This window comes from Pseudopipra pipra, chromosome Z, assembly GCF_036250125.1.
Source record: "Pseudopipra pipra isolate bDixPip1 chromosome Z, bDixPip1.hap1, whole genome shotgun sequence".
NCBI lineage: Eukaryota > Metazoa > Chordata > Aves > Passeriformes > Pipridae > Pseudopipra > Pseudopipra pipra.
The window spans coordinates 43,171,940-43,197,084 of NC_087581.1; the positions used below are offsets into that span (position 1 = coordinate 43,171,940).

A 25,145-nucleotide genomic window follows, 5' to 3' on the forward strand; every position below is an offset into this window, starting at 1 on the left:
TGAAGTTAAATATTCAATTTTGCAGGATAATAACGAAGTAGATTCATTTTTAAGAGATGTAGAAATGAGCAGATTGGTTTTGAACATCATTTCTAAAAGCAGTTGGGCAGCTGAAGGGGAAAGAGGGAGAATATCCACTTTGGACATTGCAAATCCATTACTCGTACTATTATTTCCTGTCCCTGAAGACACTTTACACCAGATCCTTTTGGATGGCTCAGAACATCATGTTTAGTTTATTTTAATGAGGTTCAAGAATTGAAGGCACATTTGAGTTGTAAAGGATTGATTGCCTCAGGTTTGGTGTTGCTCATGCTCTTCAGTCAGAGTTGCAGTATTTGAATGCAACAGCAAGTTATTGTGAGAAAGATCTAAAAATTGAGCAGCTCTGCAGATCGGCAGCTTCTGTGTAACTCAATCTTCTCCTTTTGGCCTATTGAACATAAAATGCATGCACAGAACAGTGGATTTCCATTGCCTTTTCTGTTGATGTTGCTGAACTGTTCCTGCACCCCTGAAGAAAAGGGTGATTTTATTGACAAGATGCCTGACATATTTGCTGGGCCAGTGAGCTCAGCCTGTGCTGCCTTCTGCTTTCAAGATAAAGAATCCCTTGAACCCTATGAGAAAGATATTTTAGCGGTCCCAGTTGCTTAATCTTATGCATAAACTGCTTTTATTTTTCTTTTCTTCTTCTTTATGCTTAATGCAACATCACTGGAATACACTCCCCATGCCACAAAGACTACACATGATCACAGCTGCTCCTTTCAGTGTGTGCCAGCTCTGAGTGAAAGATTAGCAGATTTTGTACACATTTTAGTTAAATCAGCATGTTAGGTGGCTTTGAACTTTGTTTGATGCTGGATTTGCTATGCCTCTGGGTTTTACCAGCCAAAGCCTGGCTGAGAGCTGTGTTGTCAGGCTTCCTGAGGGTGATGGTTTGGTGGCATTCGGAAGTTCCTGGTCTCTGAATACAGTCACAATCACAAAGAAATTTGCAGATATTTCAAAGAGACAGAAAAATAGATTGGTGCATGCAGGACAAGGACAATGCTTTTACTTTTGTGATGCAGCTGTTAAAGGAATAGTCATTGCCTTCTGCAGGATCAAAAAAGCATTTTAAAGAAATAAGTGTTTTGCTTCTCTGGAGTAATTGGATATTCATCAACCTGTCCAGACACAGCCATGGACACAAACTCAGTAGTTCTGAGCCATGGGAACCATGCTTGTATCTCTAGCTTGGGGCAAATATGAAGCAGTTTGGCTGCATGATGGGCAGTGGGTGATGGGAAGAGACAGCTCTTTCATCCTTACCTGGCTTATGCCTTGGTTTCCTCCTGCAGCACAGGATTTGGCCTTCAAAAAAAGGGCTAGGCTTTACAAACATGCTGGGATGCCTCCTTCCTAGGGAAAACATTTGAATAATCTTCTAATGAGCTATAATGGATTCCTGCTTGAACTGCCCTGTTACTGGAGTTTTGTTTGTTGTTTAACTCCTCTTTTATAAAGAATGAAACTTACACCAGTTGATTGCTGATGTTGCACACATCTTGCTTTGGCAGTGTGTTTGCTACTGCAGTTTGTTTGACCACATGCTTCACTGAGGACTTCTCCAGTTGTATTTTGGGCGGCATCTCTCCTTTCTGCGCTGCCTTGTTTCACTCCTCAAAAGAAAGGCAATTTTTTTTCCTTAACAGAATTAATGCTGATTTATTTTTATCAGGTCATGATGGCATTAAGCATTAAGCAGGCTCCTGAAGCATTTCTACAGGGACTTACAGGGCAGTGATTCATTTTCTGCATCTGCTAAGGCTGTCAGCAGCAGGATCACCTGTGGTTTTGCATTGACTTGTCTTCTCACAGCACTTCTAATCTCATTAAGTGTGATAAGACATAAATATAATTTGTCATGTTGATTTACCATGAATATCACTCTTTCTGGATTTAAAAAAACAAACAAACAAACAAACAAAGCAAACCCCAACTATTTTCTTGCACCTTTTCAGAAGATTTTGCCACTCAGTTTTCATTAACTGTGCCCTTTCTGGGAGAATTAAAAACATATCTCTCTCTCCTTTTTTTTTATTTTTGTTAAATTTTCCTTTCAGTCACATTATGACCTTTCTTAATCATTTTCAGACCTGAGGGAAATCTTGTCTGTCCATAAACTCATTTATTTCCGTTCACAGCCATCAAAGTCAAAATGCTACTTGGGCAGAGAAAGGTAGCTGAGAGACTCTAAGACAGTTTATTACTGAAAAGCTTCTGGAAAAGTATTATAGTTAATATGGGATAATAATATCTGTGGCTTTTAATTAAATCTTTGCATCCTGAGCAAGGTACCTTTTACATTTATATATTCTCCTTTGTGTATAGCTTTACTGTGTGAACACCCTATAGTGCTGTATTGCCTCTTTGCTATCATCTAATAGTTTTAATTATATCCCATTTTAATTATACTGGCATGTGCTTTACAACTATATGGCTTTTGTGTTTTAGTTGTAATAGGTGTGCAAATCACCCTCTGTGTCAGGCAGACAGACAGATCATCATTTCCTTTATCTGGAAGAAGCAGTAAAACATGTAGATTGCACAGAAACACAACCCCACCTGCCTCTTCCCTTTGATTCCAACCAAAAGGCTGAAGCATGGTTCAATGCTCAGACAAATAATTGAAAAACAGCAAATACAATGTCTCTGTACACATTTATTTAGCTATACTGTGTGAGGGGAGAGAGACAGGTGAGATTATTGCTGCAAGCTCCTATCCAAATGCCCCCAAATTTAAGGAAGATTTATGTCTATAGGTTTTGGATTTGTGACTAAATCAAGTACTATACAAGTTGCTGTGGACTGCTAAAATTACTCTGAGGGTGGTTCAAAACCAATTGGTAGGAAAAGAAGTTTATATTCTTTCCTTCCTTTTATGATTCATAACTCCTGCCTCTGAGGAAAAGGGGAATAGCAGAAACGATGCTGCTGCAACTCCCCTGAAGTGTCCAGGACACTGCAAAGAGTAGTTACTCTGACCTGTAAGGGGTTCAGTGGTACAAGCACCTCATCTTTCATAGATATTGGCACGTAAACTAATGAGCAGGACATCTCATTTGGTTCATATGAGTTTAAGCTCATCTTTTAAGGGGACTTCACGCACCTAAGTGCCCTAGGTTTATTGTCTTTTCAATCATAGGAGGGCTTAGCAGTACAGAAGTCTGAGACTTTCAGATGTAATCTATTCAATGTGGTTTTTTGAGGCAAAAAAGGAGGTTTTTTTGACTAGACCAATGTTAAGAAGCTGACTGCCAGCGTGCTCTGCTGGAAGTATTTCTGGTTGGTTTGTTGGTTTGCTCAGCCTTACACAAGGGGCAATGAATGATCTCTTCCTATTTCGCATCTGCTGTGTGCTGTTTGCCACATTGTGTCTATAACTGACAACTACATTCATGTCACTGGTGCTGCTGAGAAGCTCCTTCCAGTCCTTCCAGTCCCTTTCCTCCTGCAGGAGATAGATGCCTTGTGGAAAGTACAGGAATGTGATTATTTTAGCAGCAGAGAGAATAATCTGGGTACAATTAATTTTCAAGACAATTTTATTTTAAGAACCCTTACACCTAGGTCTGTGAGGAGAGTAATAAATGTGACTCTTATGTCAGAAACTGAAGGTTCAGGTGTTTTTCTTACCCAATCTGACACTTAGGAATTCCCATCATTAAGTGTTGATAATCTCAGCTTCAGGTCTCACCAGTCATCCTGTGAAATTGCTCCTGCTGCCAGCAGGCACTGGCCACTCAGCCAACTGCAGGGAGAACAAGACAATGTTCTCATCACTTTCCAAGGACAGAAGGTATCATCTCAATGGAATGGACAGATCTTGTGCTGGTGAAACTCCAGAGTGACTTTGAGAGCCTTGCTCAAGATGGCACCAGTGTGTGTGCATGAACCATCTGGCAGAGGAGCTGCAGCTGCTGAGTGACCCATATAGTTATGACCCACTGACCTGGTGATGTGAAACATGACTGTCTGAATCCATATCTTGGCTCTGGTGCAGCAGGGGATTTAATCACACTCCAAATACTTCACAAGGTGCATGCATCTGTGTCAAGTGATGCAAATGCTAATTCCTCAGCCTAGAAGAGACTCAATTTGCCTTCTAGTAAAATAAAGTAATTTTCAGTTTTTCAGGAAAAGAGAAGCTGTTCTGCTAGTCAGGAAATCCCTTCAAAATCATCTGAAAGGACAAGGCAAACTGAAGCTAGAGTCTTTGAAAATAAGTTCTTACAGTATGTCACTTAAAAAGCACCAAATATTGGAGTTTGACCTTGACTCTTCCAATCTCCCTGCTGTATCCAGCTTCATGCCCAGCACAGACTTTGGACACAGGTGGCTCAGCCTGCAAAATGTTATTTGAGGTGGGAGTCTGAGATATTTTTAGGCTGGCAAAGGAAGACATTTACAAATTAGCAGTGATTTTTACCTTATTCCCCAGTCCCGTCTGGAGGGATAAAGCCTGAGATATTTCTAAACATCTATCTGCTGCAGCCAAAGCACAAGAGAGCACCAACCAGAGTTGGGCATTTAAACCAGCCCCAGTGGGGCTCCTTGTGCCTTTCATGAGAGCAGGGTCACAAAGTGCTGTGCTGTTCTGCACAAAATACACTGAGAGGGGTTTCCATTACAGAACAACAGAACACTTATTTAGAAGCTTGAGAGGACATCTTTTCTGGAGTAAAAGCCAAGCTGAAAGTGTAGCTTATTCTTGTTTTGAGAGATATTCCTTCTTCTCTCACCCCTCCTTTCTTCTCTGCATTCAGTACCTGAGAAGCTGAAGCCCCCCTTGCCACAGAATGTGTGCCAGCCCATCTGCACAGCCTCAGAACTTTGTCCTGATGTAAGGCCCAGTCTAGAGATCAGAGAACACTCAGTGGCCAAACCATGTCTGTTGATACACTTTTGTATCCTTGCACAACTCACTTTCACACAAACTCCACTCCTGCTTCATCAGCAAGCTAGTCATTGAACTTTTCCTACAATGCCTGGCATTGGGTTTTTAATTCCCAGCTCTGGTGTCTGAGCACATTATTGAACAACTTGAACAAAGAGCTTGAAGGTGCTGTCTAAAACTGTGTTGGACTTTGTAAAACACAATAGGATTATATTCTCAGCCTCCCTGCGTTGCTAACTGTCTGCCATGCCAGGGCTGGAGGCAGAGGCAGGAGGAAAAGGTTTGCTGGCAGATAGCAAGAAGGATGCAATCATGGAAAGCATGTTTTTTGTCAGGTGATCACAGTTTGCTCACACAGCACATACTTTCATATAGTTCCGCAGGAGTAAAAGCTGTTTCTGGCTTGGGTGGCATCACAGCCTCTTCCCGTTTTCTGTCATTATTTGCCTTATCAGCATTGGGTAAGGCACCACTACTGTGATAGTATCTCAGCTCTGAGGGGGTTGAGGCTCAGCAGTACCAAAATCACAGTGACTTATCTGCAGTACTGTAATTTCTTCCTTTTTTTCGTTGTTTGGCCTTGTCTTGGTCCATCTAGCTCTGTAACATCCTTATACCTGCTCCTCTTTCCCAGAGCAATATTATGTAATCTTCTAGATTATATCCACTTTCATGGAAACAGGATTAACAAAGACATATATAAACATGTGTGCTTGTTTTACAGAAAAAAACATCTTTGGTATTTGTACTGTGGAATTTGTAGGCAGAAAATAATTGCAGAGGTAACTAACTCTACAAGGCTGGAGGCAGATTTACTCCTGAGCCCTTTCACTCTTGAAAAGGAACTTGTCTGCTTAGTTCAAATAAAAAGTTCCCCAGTGGGGAGGGGGAGAAAAGATTCTCTATGGCTCAGTAATCTTCATTGATTTTGCTTGAAGAAACTTTCTGAAAGAAGAGCAATTGCCTTGTGCTATGGCACAAGCTTACAAGCAGGAGGTACCTGCTTCTGCTGGGCCTCTTCTCTCCCCCAGCACGTGGGGGCTGTGTGGACCATTCAAATACATAAGATCACTGAAAAACTGAAACCCCAGGCAAGCACCATGGATCTCAGAGCAAAACACAGGCCTATGATGCATTAGAAATCCAATAGTTAGGGTATAATATGTGGATGCCCCACAGAGATCCCTTTCAGGGAGGAAAGGGCCTAGGAGTAACAGATAGGCAAGTAAAATCTGGGATTCGGTTCATTAGGAACTGTAGTGATATGACAAGAAGTAATGGGTTTGAATTGAAAGAGGGGAAATTTAGGTTAGATATACAGAAGAAATTCTTCCCTGTGAGGGTGGTAAGGTTCTGGCACAGGTTGCCCAGAGAAGCTGTAGCTGCTCCATCCCTGGAAGTGTTCAAAGCCAGGTTCGATGGGCCTTGGAGCAACCTAGTCTAGTGAAAGATGTCCCTGCCCTTGTCAGGGGGCTGAAACAGGATGAGTTTTAAGGTCCCTTCCAACCCAAACCATTCCATGACTATGATTCTGTGTGCCATGTCCTGCACCCTCCCATTGCTGTCACCACCATGTCCTCTGTAAAAAAACACCAAAACCAACAATGAGATTCACACCCTTTGCTTTGTATTTCTGTGACCAAAGCTGTACTTCTGCTTTCACACGAGACTCTCAGTGGAAACTTAGTGTTGCCTGGCAACCAAACCTAGTGTATGGTCTTGAAAACAAGAATTAAAGTGTTGGCACCTACAGCCAAAAGTAAAAAAAAAAAAAAAACCCAACCAAAACAACAAAACAAAACAAGAATTTTTGTTTGTTTTAATTGAAAGTATTTCCTCAGACTGCTGATTCTGAGAAAGAACTGCATTGTGTCTTTGACATGTAGAAACAACTGGCTTATTTTTGAGATGAAGAGGTTTTCCCCCTGGAAAACTGCTGATGGATATTTGGATTGAACAGGTAGTGAAACATCACCTGGAATATGCGTATACTGCTCAGTTTTATTTTTAGGGAATTTTCTTCTTTTTTTTTTTTTTTTTTTTAATAAGGATTTTAGTTTATTCTCCTAATGCTTTTAATTCCCCAAGAGACTTGGGCATCTCTTGTGACCATGTGATGAAAATAATACTTGAAACAGAATAAATTATCCAAGAGTTAGAGACCAACCCCTGTGTGTTGGTGGAGCTTTTCTCCATTAAAACACAAAAAAAGATTAAACACGTTCATCTCAGAGGAAAACATGAAATATTGATCAACCTTTGATTTATTGCAATTGATGTCTTACAACACAACAACCTAAAAAGACTTCTGAGACATCCTTTCCACTCAAGGTTTTCCAGGGCTATTTACCATTGTAAATAGGTGAATGAAAATCTTTAAACACTTAAAAAAATTAGGGGAGGGAAAAAAAAAAGAAATCAGACCACTAGCACGTTTTCAGTTCACATATAGAGCTCACAGTGAGGGTGACCAGAACTCTCATTGCAGAATGTGACCATGTTAATTCTTGACTTAAAAGATAAATAAAAAAGCCTTTTTTAGTTGTGTCTAAAAAGATCAAACAAGAAACCAACACAACAATAATGATTGAATATTCCTTGAATATAGAAATATTTTAGTAGCTTAAATAATATTTGAAACATGTCAGCTGAGTTTTCTCTCCCTCCCTGTCCCTCTGCAAGCCCTTCTCCCACTTTAGGTCAGCCCACAAACTACTCCCTTGCCTTAGGGCACCCCGTTATAGGTTATAAATCTGAGAGGCGAATTTTTCTTTCCCTGCTTCACTGTAAGAAAAAATGGAGTTGGAATGGGAAGGGGGAAGGGGAGGTTATTAGCTTTACAAAGGGGATAGTCAGCCGAGTTGCATTCCTAGCTAATGGCCCATTCGAAGGCTGGAGTTTGAGATTTTGGGGGTAGCGGGCCACTCTTAGGGGAGGAGAGGTCAGACGGCTAAGGTCTCTCAGCAGGACGGAGACAAGGACTGTGTCTGGGCATTTCTGGAGGAAAAGCCTGGGAGCCAGTCTTTCTGGTTCTTTCGTCCTGGTGAGGCCTGACCACTGGCCCTGCGCCTCCACTGCCTCGTGACTCCAGCCAGGATCTGCTGGGTTTTTCATCGGAGAGGTCTGTGCTTGATTGGAGAGAAGGGAAGAGCCTTGGAACACCGTCAGCTCAGAACAACAAGCCCCTCCTCGCATGGTGACCGCCAGAGCCCAAGAGCGGCCCCTGCAAGCAGCAACAGAGAACTGCAGGTTCTGCACCTCCAGCGACCCAACAGTGCCCCCTGCAGACCACGATTAGGGCTGCGCTAAAGGACAGAGAAGTATTCATTCAGACTTTTTGGTTTGGTTTGGTTTTTTCCTTTGGTTTGAAGGGGACTTTTGGGTACAGGACTACTGTCTAGGGGTTTTTTGTGTTCTGTTACTGGTTTTGCCAACATACATTTATCTTTTAATAAAGGGTTGTTATTTCTTCTGTTTTTTTTTCCACACTTCCTTGATTAAAGCCCCTTAATTTTGAATTTACAATTGCTGAGAGAGAGAAGTTTGATCTGCCTCATATCATCCTTTTTAGCAAACATTCCAGTCCCTTCAGACTGAGACACACTCCCAACCCTCCCCCCTCTGCCAAGCCCCTCCCCAGCCCTGTGAACCCATCCTTGGAAACAACTCCCACACCAGCTTTTCCACTTTTGCCCCAAAAACCGGATCCGCCACCCACAGAATTCAAGATTTTGAGGTAAAAAAAAAGAAGGCAAAAAATGGTTAAAAATCAGCTTCTTGCAGCACTTTTTTTTCAGGAGAATTCCAAGTTTTTCTCGCAAGACCCAAATTGTTGCACAAGTATCTGGGAATGTCGCCAGGTCCTCCTGGATTTCTGGGAATTTTGGATCACACTGCCAAAGTTTTAGAATTTGTCATTATTTTTGAGGTGAGAATGAGGAAATCTGAGAACTTCCAGGGCGGGGTGGGAGACATCCAATATCCTGCTCCCATGGAGGTAAATGAGAGGGAATTGGGGGTCCCCACCCCACAGTCTGAGTGGCCAAGAATCCAGGTGGGAATAGAGCAGGAATGGGGAAAAATGGGGGAAGAGGAAGAGGGGCGATTCAGCACTGAGAGGGCAGATGGGGGGGCAGGTGTTGGTGTGGGGTGTGGTACCCCACACTTAAGTGTCATAGTGCCCCAAACTTTGGGGTCAAAATACCCTACATTCTGGGGTCAAAACACCCCATAGTTGGGGGTCACAACACACCACACTTGGGGGTTGCAGTGCCCCACATTTAGAGGTGACATTGCCCCATATGTGGAAGGCATGGTGCCCCACAATTGTGGATTGCATTGCCCTACACTTGGAGGTCACAGTGCCCCACAGTTGTGGGTCAAAAGGACTAAAACTTGGAGTGTCATGATGTCCCACACTTGGAGGTCAGTGCCCAGTACTTTGGGGTAAGACCCCCCCACTCTTTGGGTTGCAATGTCCCATACGGGGATTGCAGTGGTCCACACTTAGGGTCATAATGCCCCACACTTATGGGCTACATTGTCCCTTACGTAGGAGTCACATTGTCCCACATTTTGGAGTCATGGTGCTCCCCTACTTTGGAGTAAAAATGCCCCACATTTTGGATTTGCAATGCCCCACACTTTGGCCTAAAAACACCCTGCACTTTGTGAGTCACAGTGCTCTATACCTTGGTGCTGCAGTCCGAAGGGGGTATGGGACCATGGCACCGCATGGGTCCGGGACACGAGGAAGGGTGCAAGTAGAATCCTTTATTCATGCATGCACGTGGTCTTTTATCAGCTCGGGAGGGGAAAGGGCCAGAACACAGGGCAGAGCATGAGACAGACAAGCTGGGGGACAAACCAGGATAGGGACACGGGCAAAAGGGGGAGGTGCAGGGGAAGCGGGGAGCCGGCAAACTCATGGCAAGCCTGGGCATGTCCAGGCTGTGCACTGTGTAGTGTGAATACAATGAAACCACATAATAACAGTAAAGTCCATATAATAACTGTAAGATCCATAAAATAAAATCTTGTCAATTGCTGTATGTTTTTCTCCACGCTTAGAACTGTTCCATCACACCTTGGGGTCAGAATGCCCCAGACTTTGGGGTTGCAATTTGAATCACATGAGGATCACAATGCCCTACACTTGGGGTCACAACCCTCCCCCCCCACTGAGAATAACATTGCCCCACACTTAGGGGTCAGCAGAGTGTCTTATGCTTGGGAGTTGTACTCCCACACACTTTGGAATTGTTACCTCCCAGTTTTCAAAATTAACAAATAAACCTCAAATCCACCCTCAAAAAAAGCCTTTAAAAGCATTTATTGATTGTTGTCCAATGGAAGTATAATTTTTATAGGGGAAAAAGCAGGGGGATTCAGGTCTTTTTGACCTGAATTTGGTATTTTTTGAAGGTTTCAGAGGTCAGATGGGATACTGTGGCATCTGGATCCACATGGAGATGATCCTTTTGGGGAAAATCCAGGAAAATTTCATGGATTTGAGGCAAAATCCAAAATTTTCCTAAATCTGGGGCAATTAGAGCTGGATCTGCCTATGGGACAGGATAGATGGGAGCATCAACTTCCTGACGGATCTGGTGGGAGATGTGGCTGGAACAGAGAGAAAACTGCATCATTTTGGGAAGAAAAAAATTGTTGGCAAAAACAGGAATTATTATGCAAAATGGAATATTAATATATAAATAATAAGTAATTACTATGCAGAAGTGGGTCAATATTATGCAAAATGGCTTGATTTGGGGAAAAATGGCTCATTATTGGGCAAAAATGGCTCGTTTGGGGGCAGAAATGGTAATTATTGTGCAACATGGCTCATTGTCAGGAAAAATATCTCATTGGGGAAAAAAAGGCCCATTATTATGGAAAATGGCTCATTTTTGGGCAAAATTTGCTTACCAGGCTCGTTCCTGCAGGATCCCTCCTCAGTCGCTGCGGATGAAACCAGAGAAACTGGAAAATTTCTTCCAGAATCTGCCCATCCCCTCCCTCATCAACATTATTCCCAAATTTCTGGATGAAAAAACCATGGATTTGGGGGTAAAAAAATTAAGACTTACCATCCAGCAAAATCACGGGATTTCCACATGTCCACCACCTCGCCAACACTTTGGGCATCACGTCCATCTGGAAGCTTCAGGTCATCTCTAGGATTTCCATTGAAATTACCACAGGGGGCACACAGACGGGTGGCCAGGTTCGAAGCCACGGTGATGGTTGTCTCTCCATCACGAGTGACCGTGACAGACATCCCTGAACGATGGGTGACTGTGACATTCCCAGGGGATGAGGTCACAGAGACGGAGTCGGAGATAGTGGCGGGGGGGCGGGTGAAGAGGCCATTGACCTGGAAAATTCCCGACAATCCCAAAAAACATGGTAAACCCCTAGTTTTTCTTGGGTAAAAGGGCTCTAAATTGGGCAAAATCACTCCGTATTATCCATAATCATCCTTTTTCTTTGCAAAAATGGTTAATTATTGAGCATAACCACATTATTTTGGATGAAGTAGTTCAGTAAGAGGCAAAATCTAATAAGATTTTTGCCCAGATCTCTCTAGGATGACCCAAACCACCCCGACATGCTTGCCCCTTGCCTTGCCCACTCACCCACACCTCCATGTTGCCATTGACGCTGACAACGCCCTCGCGGACAAAGACGATGGCAGCCGTGGCCGCTGGGACATTCATGTCATGACAGTCGCTGACTTCCACCACTACCTTGAACCAATCAGGTGCCTCTTCATCGCAGAGGGCCGACACCTTGTAAGTACCACTGGCCAACAGAAGCCCAGGGACGCCATCAAAGGTGGTCAGGGTGGCTCCAGGTGTGATCTGGCAGTGACCCTCACTCTTGGCGCACACTTGTGACCCGTCACGGGTGACACACACCTGATCCAGGTGACATTGCATATCCCGGCACACCAGTCCCCGCAATGGGTGACAATGGCATTCCTTGGAGCAGTTGTTGAAGGTGACAGTCTCTCCTGCCTGAAACAGGAAATCTTGAAGGTTATGACCCATCTCCCACATTTTGAAGAGTAATTCCCAAAGTCCAAGGGGGGGTAAATGTCAGAGAATGAGAAATTCAGGTGGATTTGGTAGATTTTGGGAAACTCAACCAGTTAATGGTAGTGTTTTCCCTGTTAGTTATAATTTTTTCCTGTTGTCTTTTTTTCCCCACTAACTGTCCATTTTCCCCATTAATTTTCTTTTTTTCTTTTCCTGGCTAATCCCCTATAACTTCTCCTTTTTTTCACCATCAGTTGTTCTTTTTTCCCCAAAATCCTCTGGAACCTCTCAGATGGGTCAGCCGAACCCCCAGATGGGTCAGCCCAACCCCCAGTCTGGCTCCCAGCAAACAAACCCCACCAATCCCCAGCCTCAATGGTCACCTGCCCCATTCACTGACCTTGAGATAACGTCCCATGTGGAAGCAGCCGCAGTGCTCAGGTGACACACAGGTGTCCCCATCGAAGACAAACCCCTCGTTGCACTGACACCCCTCAAAGCACCCCCAGGTGCAGGGGGCAGGGCCCACAAGGGCAGCGCAGGTGACATCACAGGTGCGGGTGCAGAGCTCGTAGTGGCTGTTGGGGGGGCAGGACAGGGCTGGGGAAAAGAGGGAAAAGCAACACTGTTGGGACGATTCCAAAACTGTGAGTGTTTTATTTGTCAAAATTTGTGGGTGTTCAGAAAAATATTAGTTTTGTGTTTTTTGGTTTTTTTTTTTAATTTGAGTTGGTTTTTTTCCAGAATTGGAGGAGTCTTTCCCCAAAATTCGAGCATTTCCATCAAAACCTTTTCTTCCCAAAATTGGATTTTTTTTTAACTTGAGGGTATCATTCAAATGTGGCATTTTTACCCCATATTGAAGGGTTTTCAGTAAAATTGGATGTATTTACCAAAATTAGAGGGTTTTCTTCAAAATTTCAGTTTGGTTTTGTTTTTTCAAATTGGAGCTTTTTTTTACAAATCCAAACGTTTTTTGCCAAAAATAAAAAGCTTTCTGCAATATTTTTTTAAAAATTGAAGTTCATTTTTTCAAAATTGGAGGAAAAAAATTTAAGATTAGAGGGAATTTTTCAAAATTTGAGAGGCTGAGGGAGCTGGTGTTGTTTAGCCTGGAGAAGAGGAGGCTCAGGGGAGACCTCATCACTCTCTACAACTCCCTGAAAGGAGGTTGTAGACAGGTGGGGGTTGGTGTCTTCTCCCAGGCAACCAAGGGGGCATGGTCTTAAGCTGTGCCAGGGGAGGTTTAGGTTGAATATTAGGAAAAAATTTTTACAGCAAGAGTAATCAGACATTGGAATGGGCTGCCCAGGGAAGTGGTGGATTCACCATCTCTAGAGGTTCTTAGGATGAGAGTGGATGTGGCACTGAGTGCCATGGTCTAGAAACCATGGCAGTGTTGGATCAAGGGTTGGACTTGATGATCTCGGAGGTCTTTTCCAACCCAGTTGATTCTATGATTCTATGATTTTTCAAGATATGTTTCAAATTATTTTTCAAAATGGGATTTTTTTTGGAATTTGAGCCTTTTTTTTTTATGACTGGAAAGTTTTTATCAGAATGGCAGGTAATTTTTTCAAAATGAAAGGAATTTTTGCATAATGGAAGGATTTTTTTTTCCAAAATGGAAGGTAATCTTTCTAAAATCTAAATTAGTTCTTTCAAAAATGGAGGACTCATTTTGAAATTTGATTTCTTCAAATTTTTAGAATTTTTTCCGAATGAGAGGGTTTTTTTTCAAACTTTGAAAGAATTTTTGCAAAATTGGAGTGTTTGGCTTTTTTTTAATTGAGGGGAATTTTCCCAAAATTTGAGGGAGTATTTTCCAAAATGAACAAGTGAAATTTTCCAAAATTGGAGAAATTTTTTCAAAAAATTTTTTTTTTCCAAAATTGTAGGGAATTTTTCCAAAATTTGAGGAGCTTTTTTCCAAAATTTCAGGGTTTTTTACAGGAGAAAATGTGGCTTTTGAGGAAAATAGGACTGAATTGGCGAAATCCCGCCTGACTTACGGCAGAACTCCTTCGTCCTCCATGGTTTAACCACAGCACCAGCAGCCTGACAGGCAGCGACATATGCCTGCAGTGCATGACACAAGGCACCACGGTCCCCTCCAGCAGCACAGAGATCGTGGACACAGTGAGTGAAATACTCCATGGGGCTGACGCGTGGGTGACATGCCCGGAATGGTCCCTCTGCATCGCGGATGATCCCACAGGATCCATTTCTGCTGTAGGATGCTGTATCGGTGACATCACACTCGCCGCACATGCCGTCCTCACAGCCATCACTGCATGCTCCATCCTTCTCTGGAATCTTCCAGGAGGTGATGAATTCCTGAGTGTTTCCCGCGAGTGCCCCTGTGGGCAGCCGGAAGTCATCACTGGGGTCCCCGTCATAGTCACCACCTAACCCACAGAGCCGGCCACGATAGATGTCGGGGACAGTAATGAGCAGGAAGGTAGCAGCGTTGTAGAGGACACGGACTCCCGCAGTGGTGTGGAGGACAATGTTATTCCCTTCTTGGCCAATGCGGAGTTTGTTGTCCTCCATCACTAGTGGGAGGGTGTAGCGCTCTGAGTCCACCTGGGTTGGGGACAGGGTGGCACATTTGTGAAATACAGTATAAGGTCACCATACCCCACTCCTTGGTGATGCTGTAGCCATGGAGGGAGACCCCCACTCTCCTTACCATTCCCATGTCACCATGGGAGTAGCTGGTTCCCACTCTGCAGTGACGGTGTATCCAAGGATAAACACCATCACCACATTGTCACTACGTCACTGTGGGGGTCTCCAGACCCTGCTCCACAGTAATAGTGCTCTGTCCACACGGACAACTGCTCTTTATTGCCACCTTCTTTATTGCCACCAAGTCATTGTGGGGGTCTCCAGATCCTGCCCCACAATATTGATGATGTACCCATGGGTTGACACCACCACCCTCTTTATAAATATGTCTCTGTGAGGGTCTTCAGACCCTGCTGCACAGTGATGGTGTACTCAAGGATGAACATCTCCACCCTCCTTATCACCACTGCATCAACATGGGTGTTGCTGGATCCCCCTCCAGGGGGACAGTGTACCCATGGATGGGCACTGTCACCCTCTTCATTGTCACTGTGTCACCATGGGGCTCTACAAACTTACCTTCACCTCCCACCTCCGTCCCCGCTCCATGGTGATGGTGTACCCATGGATGGACACCACCACCCTCTTCATCATCACTAGGTCACCATGACTGCCCGCCTCATGCTCCACCAACACTGTGAAGTTGACCAACCGTGGTGCCGGCTTGCACAGCTGTGCCAGGATGTAGGTGCAGGATCCTGGGATATTGAAGGTTCGTCCATCGAAGGTGACATAGTGGGGGTCCCCTGATACAACCAACCGGCCATAACCAGTGGGGTGGCACCCCAACACCCCATCTTCCACCCGACACTCTTCATGAGCACCACAATATGCTTCCTGGCAGGTCACTGCACCATTGGCTCCACAGCGGCAGCGTTCCCGGCATGAGGGGTAAAACTCTATGTCCTTCTGGTAGTAGCGACCTTGGTACTCACAGCCACACTCGGAGCGGGGGACACAGTCAGAGCCACTGAGGATGTAACCATGGTCACAGAAACAGCCTTCAGAGCAAGGTGAGTCGGGACAGGCAGCAGGGACGGAGGGGGTGAGGCAGGTGGGCTGGCAGGGGCTCCCACAAAGCTCATAGTGGGAGTGGGGAGGGCAGGAAAGATCTGGGGATAAAAAGAAGTACATAAGCAGTGAGGAGAATATCAAGAGGGCAGAGGAGTCCCTCCAAGAAGAAAGGAAAGAAGGGAGGAAGGAGAAAGGGAGGAAAGTAGGGAGGAAGGAAGGAAGGAGGGAAGAAAGGAAGGATGGAGGGAAGGAAGGAAAGAAGGAAAGAAAGAAGGAAGGAAGGAAGAAAGGAATGAAAGAAAGAAGGAAGGAAAGAAGGAAGAAAGGAATGAAAGAAAGAAGGAAGGAAGGAAGGATCCTGTTTGCCCCCACCCCGCCCACACTCACCGCAGAACTCTACTGTCCTCCATGTCTCCACATCCACTCCGTGACTCTGGCACGCGGTGACATAGGCGGCAACACCCTGACACACAGTGTCGCGGTGTCCCCTGTAGTGGCAGGCGTCGAAGGCACAGTCTTGCAGGAATGGCTTCGGGTCAATGACACCATGACACTTCCGGAAGGGCCCCCCTGCTTGGGCAATCACCCCACAGTATCTGTCCCCACGGTATGGCTGCACTCGTGACGTGTCACACACTGGGCACTGGTCACCACAACCAGCTGAGCACCCAGGGACATCCCCTACCTTCCAGCTCTCACCCAGCCGGGTCTCATCAGGGGCGTGGTGGCCACCTGGGGTGACAAAGTCATCCTCGGGGTCACCGTTGGCGTTGCCACAGAGGCCACAGACTGCACCTGAGTAGGCTCTGGGGAGGATGGCACGAGCATAGCTGTACCAGTCAAATGTGACGGTGAGGCCGAAGTCAGTGATGACAAAGCCATGGACACCGCGGTGAAACACAGAAAAGTGGGGGTGGGTGAAGGGTAGGGACACGAAGGTGCCGTCCACCTGGAGGAAGGGGGAGGGAGACAAGGGGTGAAGACAAGAAGGAACTGTATTGAAATCATAGGTTTCTGATTTTATTTTATTATTGTATTTCTTATTTTAATTTTATTTTTATTTCTATATTTTTTATTTTATTTTGATTTGTAATTTTATTTGAAGGTTTATTTATTTTAATTTTTTAATTATATTTTTCTTTTGTTGATTATTTTTATTATTAAGTTTTTATTTTGTTTAATTTTTATGTTTTTATTTATTTTTATTGTCATTTATTTTTATATCTTAATTTTATTTTAAATAATTTATTTTTCTTTTTATTTATTTTAATTGTATTTTTATCTTTGAGTTGTTCTTATTATCATTCATTTTCAATTTTAGTTCAATTTACTTTTTTATTTTCTGTTTATATCTATTTATCTGTTTTTATTTTTGTCTCATTTAATTGTACAGTTTATTTTCTATTTTATTTTCTCTTCTTTTTATTTTTTTACTTCTATTTTTCTATTTAATTGTTATTTTTTATTTTTATTTTATTATTTGATTGCAGTATTTTTCCTATTTATTTTTTTAGACAAACTTCTAAACATATCAAAAATGTGAGGTTTAACCCCAAACTCACCTCTCAGGGCTTCAACCTAGAGGTTCTGGGCAGAAATTAAATTTGAATTTAGGAGGATACAAAGGAGGAATTTTAGGAGGGGGAAATGGGGACTTACAGGATAAAAAAAAAAGAATTTGGAGGAAAAAATGGAAAGTTTGGGGGGGAAATGAGGAATTTGCAGAAAAGAAAGGGCTTTTTGGAGGGAAAAAGATAATTAGAAGGGGAAAAAGAGGAATTTCGGGGAAAAAAAGAGAGGGAATTCAGGGGTGAAAATGATTTTTTAGTGTCCACCCACCTTGACCTTGCGCGGGTGCTCCTGGCTCATGCTGATGATGCTCCCATAGACCTCCAGGGTGACAGTCTTGGTGAAGCTTACGGCGCGGCTGCCGCGGTGGTTGTTCTCCACAGTGACATTGAAGGGGACCAGCATGGGTTTGGGGGTGCAGAGGGCAGCAAACTGGTAGATGCAGGAGCCTTGGAAGTCAAACCTCTTCCCATCAAAAGTTGTGTAGTGTGGGTCACCTGTCCCGATGCAGGTGTAGTGCTTGTTGGGTTCACACTTGGAAACGCCGTTAACTGTGACACATTTCTCCTGAGATTTACACTTTCCTGGATTACATTTCACCATCCCTGTGCCCTCACACCGACACCGCTTATGGCAGCTACTGTCTTCCCAAAATTCCTCGTGGAGCTTGTAGAAGCGATTGTTGTGGAAACAAGAAGAGGTGGTACTGGAGGTGCTGGAGGTGCTGGAGGTGCTGGAGGTGTTGGAAGTGCTGGAGGTGCTGTTTGCATTGATGCCTGTAAGGGATTTAGAGTCTGTGAGACACCCAAGACGAGTGGACCTCAGGAAATCCCCAGTGTAATTCCATGTGTTATTGACATCCAAAGTCAGATCAGTGGGACTTTGGGGTGTTTTAGGGTGAAAAGACCAATGCAAACCTTCCCCATAATGGAGGTGTTGGTCACAATGACGCTTAAAAGGAACTGGTGTTCATGGGACATCCCAGAGGGACACTCTCAGGAAAATCCCACCATAATTCCATCTATTTTGGGCACCTGGCCCAGATCAGGTGGGTTTTGGGGTATTTTAGGATGAAAAGACCATCACAACCCTTCCATGTGCTGAAGATGTTGATTATGTTGACACCTATAAACACCATCATTGCTCTAGGCAGATCCCTGAAACTGAATTCCCACATACATCCTCTTCTCCCTTTCCCAAGATCCTTGGAAGCCCCACATGAACTCACCACACCTCTCTGTGTCCCATGGAGTCTCCTGGTCTCCACAGTCTTTCTGGCATGAAGGATCTCTCCAGCTTTCTGCCCAACCTTCATCACCTTCACCAGGAATACCATTGGGAACCATTGCCTCATCCTCTGTATCCTCATTGAAGTTGCCACACAGGCCACAGGTGGCCCCAAAATAGCTGCTGGGCACTGCCACCATGATGACCTGGTCCTCATCATAGGTCACCTGCAGCCCAAAATCTGTCTGGAGGATGGTCCGACCCTCATTTTGGAAAATCCGTATTTTTCCAGCTTCCAGGGTGACTGGAAGGTTGGTGGATTTGTTGTTGACCTGGTAGAGTGGAAAGAGGGGGAGGAGAAGGAGGAGAAGGGTTAAAACTCAGTGGATGGTTCAAAAAACAGAAGGAGAAGTGACTTTCAGAATAATCAATTTTCATTAAAATTGGAATTTTTGCCCCAATTCCACAAAATCCAAACCAAGAAAAGCTTTTCTACACTTTCTGAGCTTAAGATCTTGTTTGTGTTGAGACCGTGTTTGGAAGTAATGACATCCCACCCAGAAAAATTGAGAGTTGTGTCACCTAGACTTCATTTTTGACAGATTTCTTTGTGTTTCATGAAACTCATGGAGAAATCTGACCTTAATATTGGCTCATGTCCTTAAAAATTGCCTTTTTTTCTGGGATTTAACCCCAACATGAAGATAGGTTGGTTGGAGAAACCTGGAGTCAGGGATGAAACACCTCTTCCTTGTTTGTGACTTGATTGGGAATGGAAAAATTCCCAAAATTCCGTGGGCTTGGTGGTTTCAAACTTTAAAATTGCCTTTTTTTTCCAGAATTTAACCAGAAGTGGATTTAACCTGGAGTGGGTTGGAGGCACCTCAAGTTGGGGATAAAAGACCTTCTCCTTGGTCTTTTGGGTTGTTTGGGATGGAAAACCAAAAATCAAAATTCCATGTGTTTGATAGTTGTACTTATTTTTTAAGGCCCACATCAACACTGCAGTGATTTATACTCTTCCATTTTTTTGTGTGTTTTTCCTAATTTTTTAAGGTCAAACTCACCTGGAAAGTTTTATCCACTGAGAATAAATGGTTTTATCAGTACCAACACCTGGGGAAACTCACCTGGATGGTCCTGCCCCCCCCAGCACGGATGGAGACATTGTAGGCGTAGACATAGACGTTGGCCAATGGTGCCTCAGAGCGATCCTGGCTCCACTCCTCTTCCACAGAGAAGGGCTCCAGGGTGGGGTCGGCCCCGCAGTATCTGGTCAAGGTGTACCTGCAGCCTCCATGGATGGACACAGGGGCCCCGTCAAAGGTGTGGTACTGCAGGGATGGGGAACCAGTGCAGGTGCCCAGATAATCGTGACGGCAGATGGGCGCGCCCTTGTCCAGGTGACAGGTCTCCTTGGGGCGGCACTGCACCTTTCGGCAGGGGTCTGGGGATTTATTAATGACGAGTGATTAATTGGTATTAATTAATTCTATTACTGATATGCTTAATGATCCATTTCAGAGATTTCACAGTATATTTGGAGTTCAAAGGGAGCCCAAGGATCATCAAGTCCAACGCTTAAGTGAATGGTCCTTTATTTATATATTATGCCTTATTTATTGATTGCATTTATTTATATGTATGTATATTTTTTCTAAATTATCTATATATCTCTATATATTCTTTATATATTCATTTATATATTAATTATCTACTCACATTTGCTTACATATTTCTATTATAGTATAGCATTATTATAAATATCATACTTTTACATAATTCTAGTTAATTTAAAAATATACATGTATCACTGGAATGTATTTTTATTATATATACTTAATATATTGTATATTAAATTTATTAAATTTAATATTTATTATATTTATCTCTAATATTTTTATATTCTCTCTATATTATTTATTTACATTTAGAGACAGTAATTTTTATGTATTATTTATATATTTGTCTCTGTTTATCCTTATTTATTTAAATATATTACAAGTTGTTCTTTTACCATTATTCTTATATAGTAATATATTAATTTGTATGTAATGAATGCTGTCATTTATATAATTCCATGATTATATGTTTTTATAATTAGATTTAATTAACCATAATTACTATAGCTGTTATTTATATCCATATAATTATAGATTATTTATTGATATCAAAGTCCCCCTCCACTCACCACTGTCACAGGCTCCCTCTGCTCCGTAGCGTTTCCCCTCCCCTGTCCCGAAGCTCCATGCCCCAAATGCCGCTGTCTCATGCTCCACCCGATGGATTCCAAATCCGCTTCCCAAATTTATCCCAATCCACGAATATTCTGTCCCAGGGACTGGTTCCCATGCTGTGCTCCCTAATGGCCTCTGATTCAGCAGTATTCTGGAAGTTTCCGCTGTCTTGGCTACCAGCAGGACACGGTTGTCATATCCCTCCAGCGTGACAATGCCATAGGAGTTGCAGTAACTGGTGACATCGGGAACGGTGACAAAAAATGGCGTAAAGGTGACCTCACCACTATTTCTGCCATTCCCCAAAAGAAAAACCTGGATCCCGGCATCGGAAGTGAGGAACAAGCCCTTTCCTGACTGGGCACCATAGAGCACTGCGTGGTTGGGTTGTAATTCTCGTGTGGTCTCGGTGACCTCACTGTGACCCTTGACCAACGTTGGTTGTGCAGCAGAGATGTAGGCAACATTGGATTGTCCCCGGAAGGGCACTGGTGGTACGATGAAGGTTGTCCCCCACTGGGTGATGGGGCGGAGCTGTTCCACCATGTGATCGCAACGGCTCAACCTGCCCACACATGTGCGGCCGCTGAAGATGGCAATGGGTCTCTGAGCTACAACCCGTGTTCCAGAAAGATCTGCCGCGCTCTGGATCTGTGCCGCTTGAAATGGCTCCAGCAGGATGGTGATGGTGGAACCACGTGGGTGCAACTTGCCACGGAAGGTGACGTCGGCATTGAGGTGAACATTGACTGTGGTGGGTTGATCCCAAGTGGCCACTACGAATTGGGAATAGTGGGCGGGGCCAGGGCTGGGGGTGACCACGTGGTATTCCGTCCCCCATCTGTGGACTGGGATAATGACAGCAGAGTCAGCAGCAGAGGGTTTGTCGTTTATCATCACTGTGGTGACAGCAGCAGTGGTCTTCACCACCACAGCGTTTTCAAAAAGTTGGCTTCCCACCATCTCAGCTTGGGGTGGGATCTTCACCAGGATTGGCTGGTTAGCAGCTGCCTGTACCGTCATCCGTAATCCAGGTCTTTTCATGGAAATGGTGGCAGTGGTGGATGGGGAGGGGCCAGTGAGAAGGAGGAGGCGGAAGTCGCTGCGGAGGGTGCGTTGGTCCCCATTCTGCTGGAAGGCCACCAGGAACTCCTCTCCCAGGTGAGGTGGTGACATGACAGAGGTGACATGGAAGGCATGGAGGAGAGCTGTGGGGAGGGGAGGAAGAGAAGGAATTGGATGAAGGGGAGGAAGACTAGGGGTGGTTAATTTGATAGATTATTGATTTGATGGATTATTATTTTGGTGGATCATGGATTTGATGGATTATTGATTTGATGGGATTTTGGTTCAATGGATTATTAATTTGATGAACTATTGATTTGATAGGCTTGATTGATCTGATGGACTGTTGATTTGATGAACCTTTTATTGATGGAGTTTTGATTGGTTTGACGGATTTTTGATGGACTATTGATTTTATGGATCATTGATTGATGGACTATGAATTTGATGAACTGTTAATTTCATAACTTGATCAATTTGGTGGATTATTGATTAATGGATTATTAGTTTAATGTGTTATTGATTTGATTGACCTTGAATTTGATGGAGCTTTGATTTGATAGACCATTGATTTGGTGGGTCATTGATTTCATGGATTATTTATTCAGATTATTGAGCCAATGGATTTATGGACTAGTGGATTATTAAATTGATGGACTTTTTATTGGACAGACTACTGACTGATGGGCTATTAATTTGATGGGTCGTTGGCTTACTGAGTCTTTGATTTGCAGGATTATTGATTTTATGGACTGTTGATTTAATTTGATTTGATTTGATGGGATATTATTTTGGAGAAATAAAAATTTGAATCAACATTTATCTGATGACTTGATGAATGATGGATTTGATAGACTTGATTGATTTGATAGACTTTTAGATCATTGATTTTATGGACTGTTAGTTTGATGGACTACTGATTTGATGTATTACTAATTTGGTGGAATATTGATAAAATAGATTGAATGTACAGTTTGATGATTATTTATTTGACAAACTGTTAATTTGATTGATTATTTTTAATGTAATTGACTATTAATTTGATGAAGTATTGATTTGCTAGATCATTAATTGGATGGACATTCAATACACTGCATTTTCCAGATGAGAGAATAAACTCCATTGATCTGAACAAATATTTAACTGATTAGATTAATCTGCTAGATCATCATTAACAGAAACAAATAATTTGAACAATTACAAATTTGACAAAACCCCAATTAATTTCTTGGGCAAAAGACGGCGATTTGGAGCTAGGAAACCCTTCTTTGGGACTGGAAAACCCTGATTTTGAGGCAAATTCATTATCTGAGGGGAATCTTGCAGTTTCTGGGGCATTTCTCCACCCAGCTGGAACTTACCCCAGAACATGACAATCCAGAACCAGTGTGGCACATCTGCTTTTCCCAGGCTGCCATCCATGATGCTCTGGGTGCAAAAGGCAAGAACACAGTCAAATTCTCAGATTTTTTGAAATCTCACTAGAATTTGCACCAAACTCACTCACTTTTTAACCTAAAACTCACAAATCCCCAAAATCTGTGGTTTTCACCCTTGCACTCATCCCAAAAAGGGGTGTTCTGTTGAATGTGCCCCTAAAAATCTGATTTTGTCACTCACATAGTCCCCCAAGGCCACTACTTTTACTGCACATATTTAGACATCTACAGTATAGTGCACCTGACCCCAAAACAAGTTTTTTGGGGGACATTTCTATATGCCCTCCCCCACCGTTCAAGATCCCTTTGCTTCTTTTTCCCCTTTCCTCCCTTTTCATTTTGACCATTTCTAATTTTTTTCTGTTTTCCTTTTCCCCTTATTATCTTCATTCTCTTGTTTCTTTTGCTCCATTTTCCCCTTCCCCCTTTTGTCCTCAATCTCCTTTTGCACTCTAATCCCATTTTTCTCCTTCCCTCCCCTTTTTTGCTTTTCCATTTGTTTATCTTTTTTCCTTTCCTCTCCCTTTTTCTTCTTTTCACTCATTTCCTCTGCTTTTTTCCCTTTCCTCCACTTGTTTCCTTTCCCCCCACTTTTTCCCTTTTCCTCCACTTTCCCTATTTCCCCCTCTTTTTCTTCACTGTTTTCCTTTTCCTCCCCCTTTTCCCTTTCCTCTCTTTTTTCTGTTACTTGCTCTTTTACCCCTTTTCCTCCCTTCTTTCTCTTATTTCCCCTTTCTGCTCTTTTTCCTTTCCTCCCTTTCCCCCCCCTTTTTCCCTTTCCTCCATCTTTCCTGCCCTTTTTTCCCCCAAATCCCCTTACACATCTTCCAATCCCACTGTTCTAAGGACCAGAACCAGAGCGAAGGAGGGTGAGGGGAGGAATTTCAGGAATTTCCAGGTGGATTTTCCCGATTCGGAGGTTTCCTGCAAAAAAAAAATTATCAATTTTTAGATGTAGTTTTGCCCTTACCTGCCTCTGGCCCCGTTATATTCCCAAATTAGCTTCGTATCCCCAAAGAGCTCTGTTTTATCCCCAAATCTGTGATGAAAACACAATCCCAGGGCAGCAGCTCTGGCTCCTCCCTCAATTATTTTTTAATTTTGGCAGAAGAACAGGGAAAAAAATGACTAATCCAGGCACCCTTGGGGGACCACCCCACCCAGTGCCTTGACATAATTTTTGGCTGGAAAAGGTGAACAGGGGAGAAAAACAGGGTTTTTTATTGAAACTAATGCAAACAATTGGCATTACCAAATATAAAGTTGTGGTTTTTTTAGAAGATGAGGTTCAAATTTTCCCAAAACAACAAGTAGAAATCAGGGGGAGGGCAAAAATAGGGAAGGTTAGGTATTTTTTGCAGAAATGGCAGGGGATGATTGGTGTAGAAAAGGGAGGGGGGGAAGGAAAAAAAATCATTTTGAGGAAACAAAACAATTGATTGGCCAAGATCAATGGTATGAGGTACAAGGGGAAGTGCTGGATCCCATCCTTGGGTCACAAGACCCCCCTGCAATGCTACAAGCTGGGGGCAGAGTGGCTGGGAAATTGCCAGGTGGAAATGGACCTGGGGGTCAACAGGGGCTGAATATGAACCAGCAGTGCCCAGGTGGCCAAGAAGGCCTATGGCATCCTGGCTTGGATCAGGAATAGTAAGGCCAGCAAGAAACAGTGCAGTGACTGTCCCCCTGTGCTGGGCAAAAACGACACCACACCTCAAATCCTTGGGTCAGTTTTGGGCCCCTCATGGCAAGAAAGACATTGAGCAGTTGGAGCATGTCCAGAGAAGGTCAATGGACCTGGGGAAGGGTCTGGAGCACAAGTCTGGTGAGGAGCAGCTGAGGGAGCTGGGGGTGTTTGGCTTGGAGGACACTCAGGGGAGACCTCCTCATGCTCTGAACTACCTGACAGGAGGTTGTAGCCAAGTGGGGGTCAGAGTCTTCTCCCAGGTAACCAGCAATAGGACAAGAGGAAATGGTC

General features: G+C 43.6%; 1 protein-coding gene across 3 annotated transcripts; it reads right to left on the reverse strand.

Annotated features, from left to right (window-relative positions):
* Positions 1-10,260: 10,260 nt before the first annotated feature.
* Positions 10,261-24,268, reverse strand: LOC135407769 (IgGFc-binding protein-like). 3 transcript variants are annotated; one of them, XM_064643130.1, is made up of 14 exons: positions 24,138-24,268; positions 23,090-23,156; positions 20,618-21,871; positions 19,557-19,873; positions 18,428-18,758; positions 17,470-17,975; positions 16,018-16,579; positions 15,136-15,728; positions 13,998-14,571; positions 12,386-12,585; positions 11,584-11,964; positions 11,035-11,321; positions 10,874-10,906; positions 10,261-10,567 (listed from the first exon to the last, which is right to left on the reverse strand). In XM_064643130.1, exons 2-13 carry the CDS (start codon positions 23,148-23,150, stop codon positions 10,900-10,902), a joined length of 5,073 nt encoding a protein of 1,690 aa, XP_064499200.1. In that variant the 5' UTR covers positions 23,151-23,156; positions 24,138-24,268; the 3' UTR covers positions 10,261-10,567; positions 10,874-10,899. The 3 variants fall into 3 exon arrangements, with proteins under 3 accessions (XP_064499200.1, XP_064499199.1, XP_064499198.1); XM_064643129.1 differs by having other exon boundaries at positions 10,874-10,927; XM_064643128.1 differs by lacking the exon at positions 10,874-10,906.
* Positions 24,269-25,145: the final 877 nt, after the last annotated feature.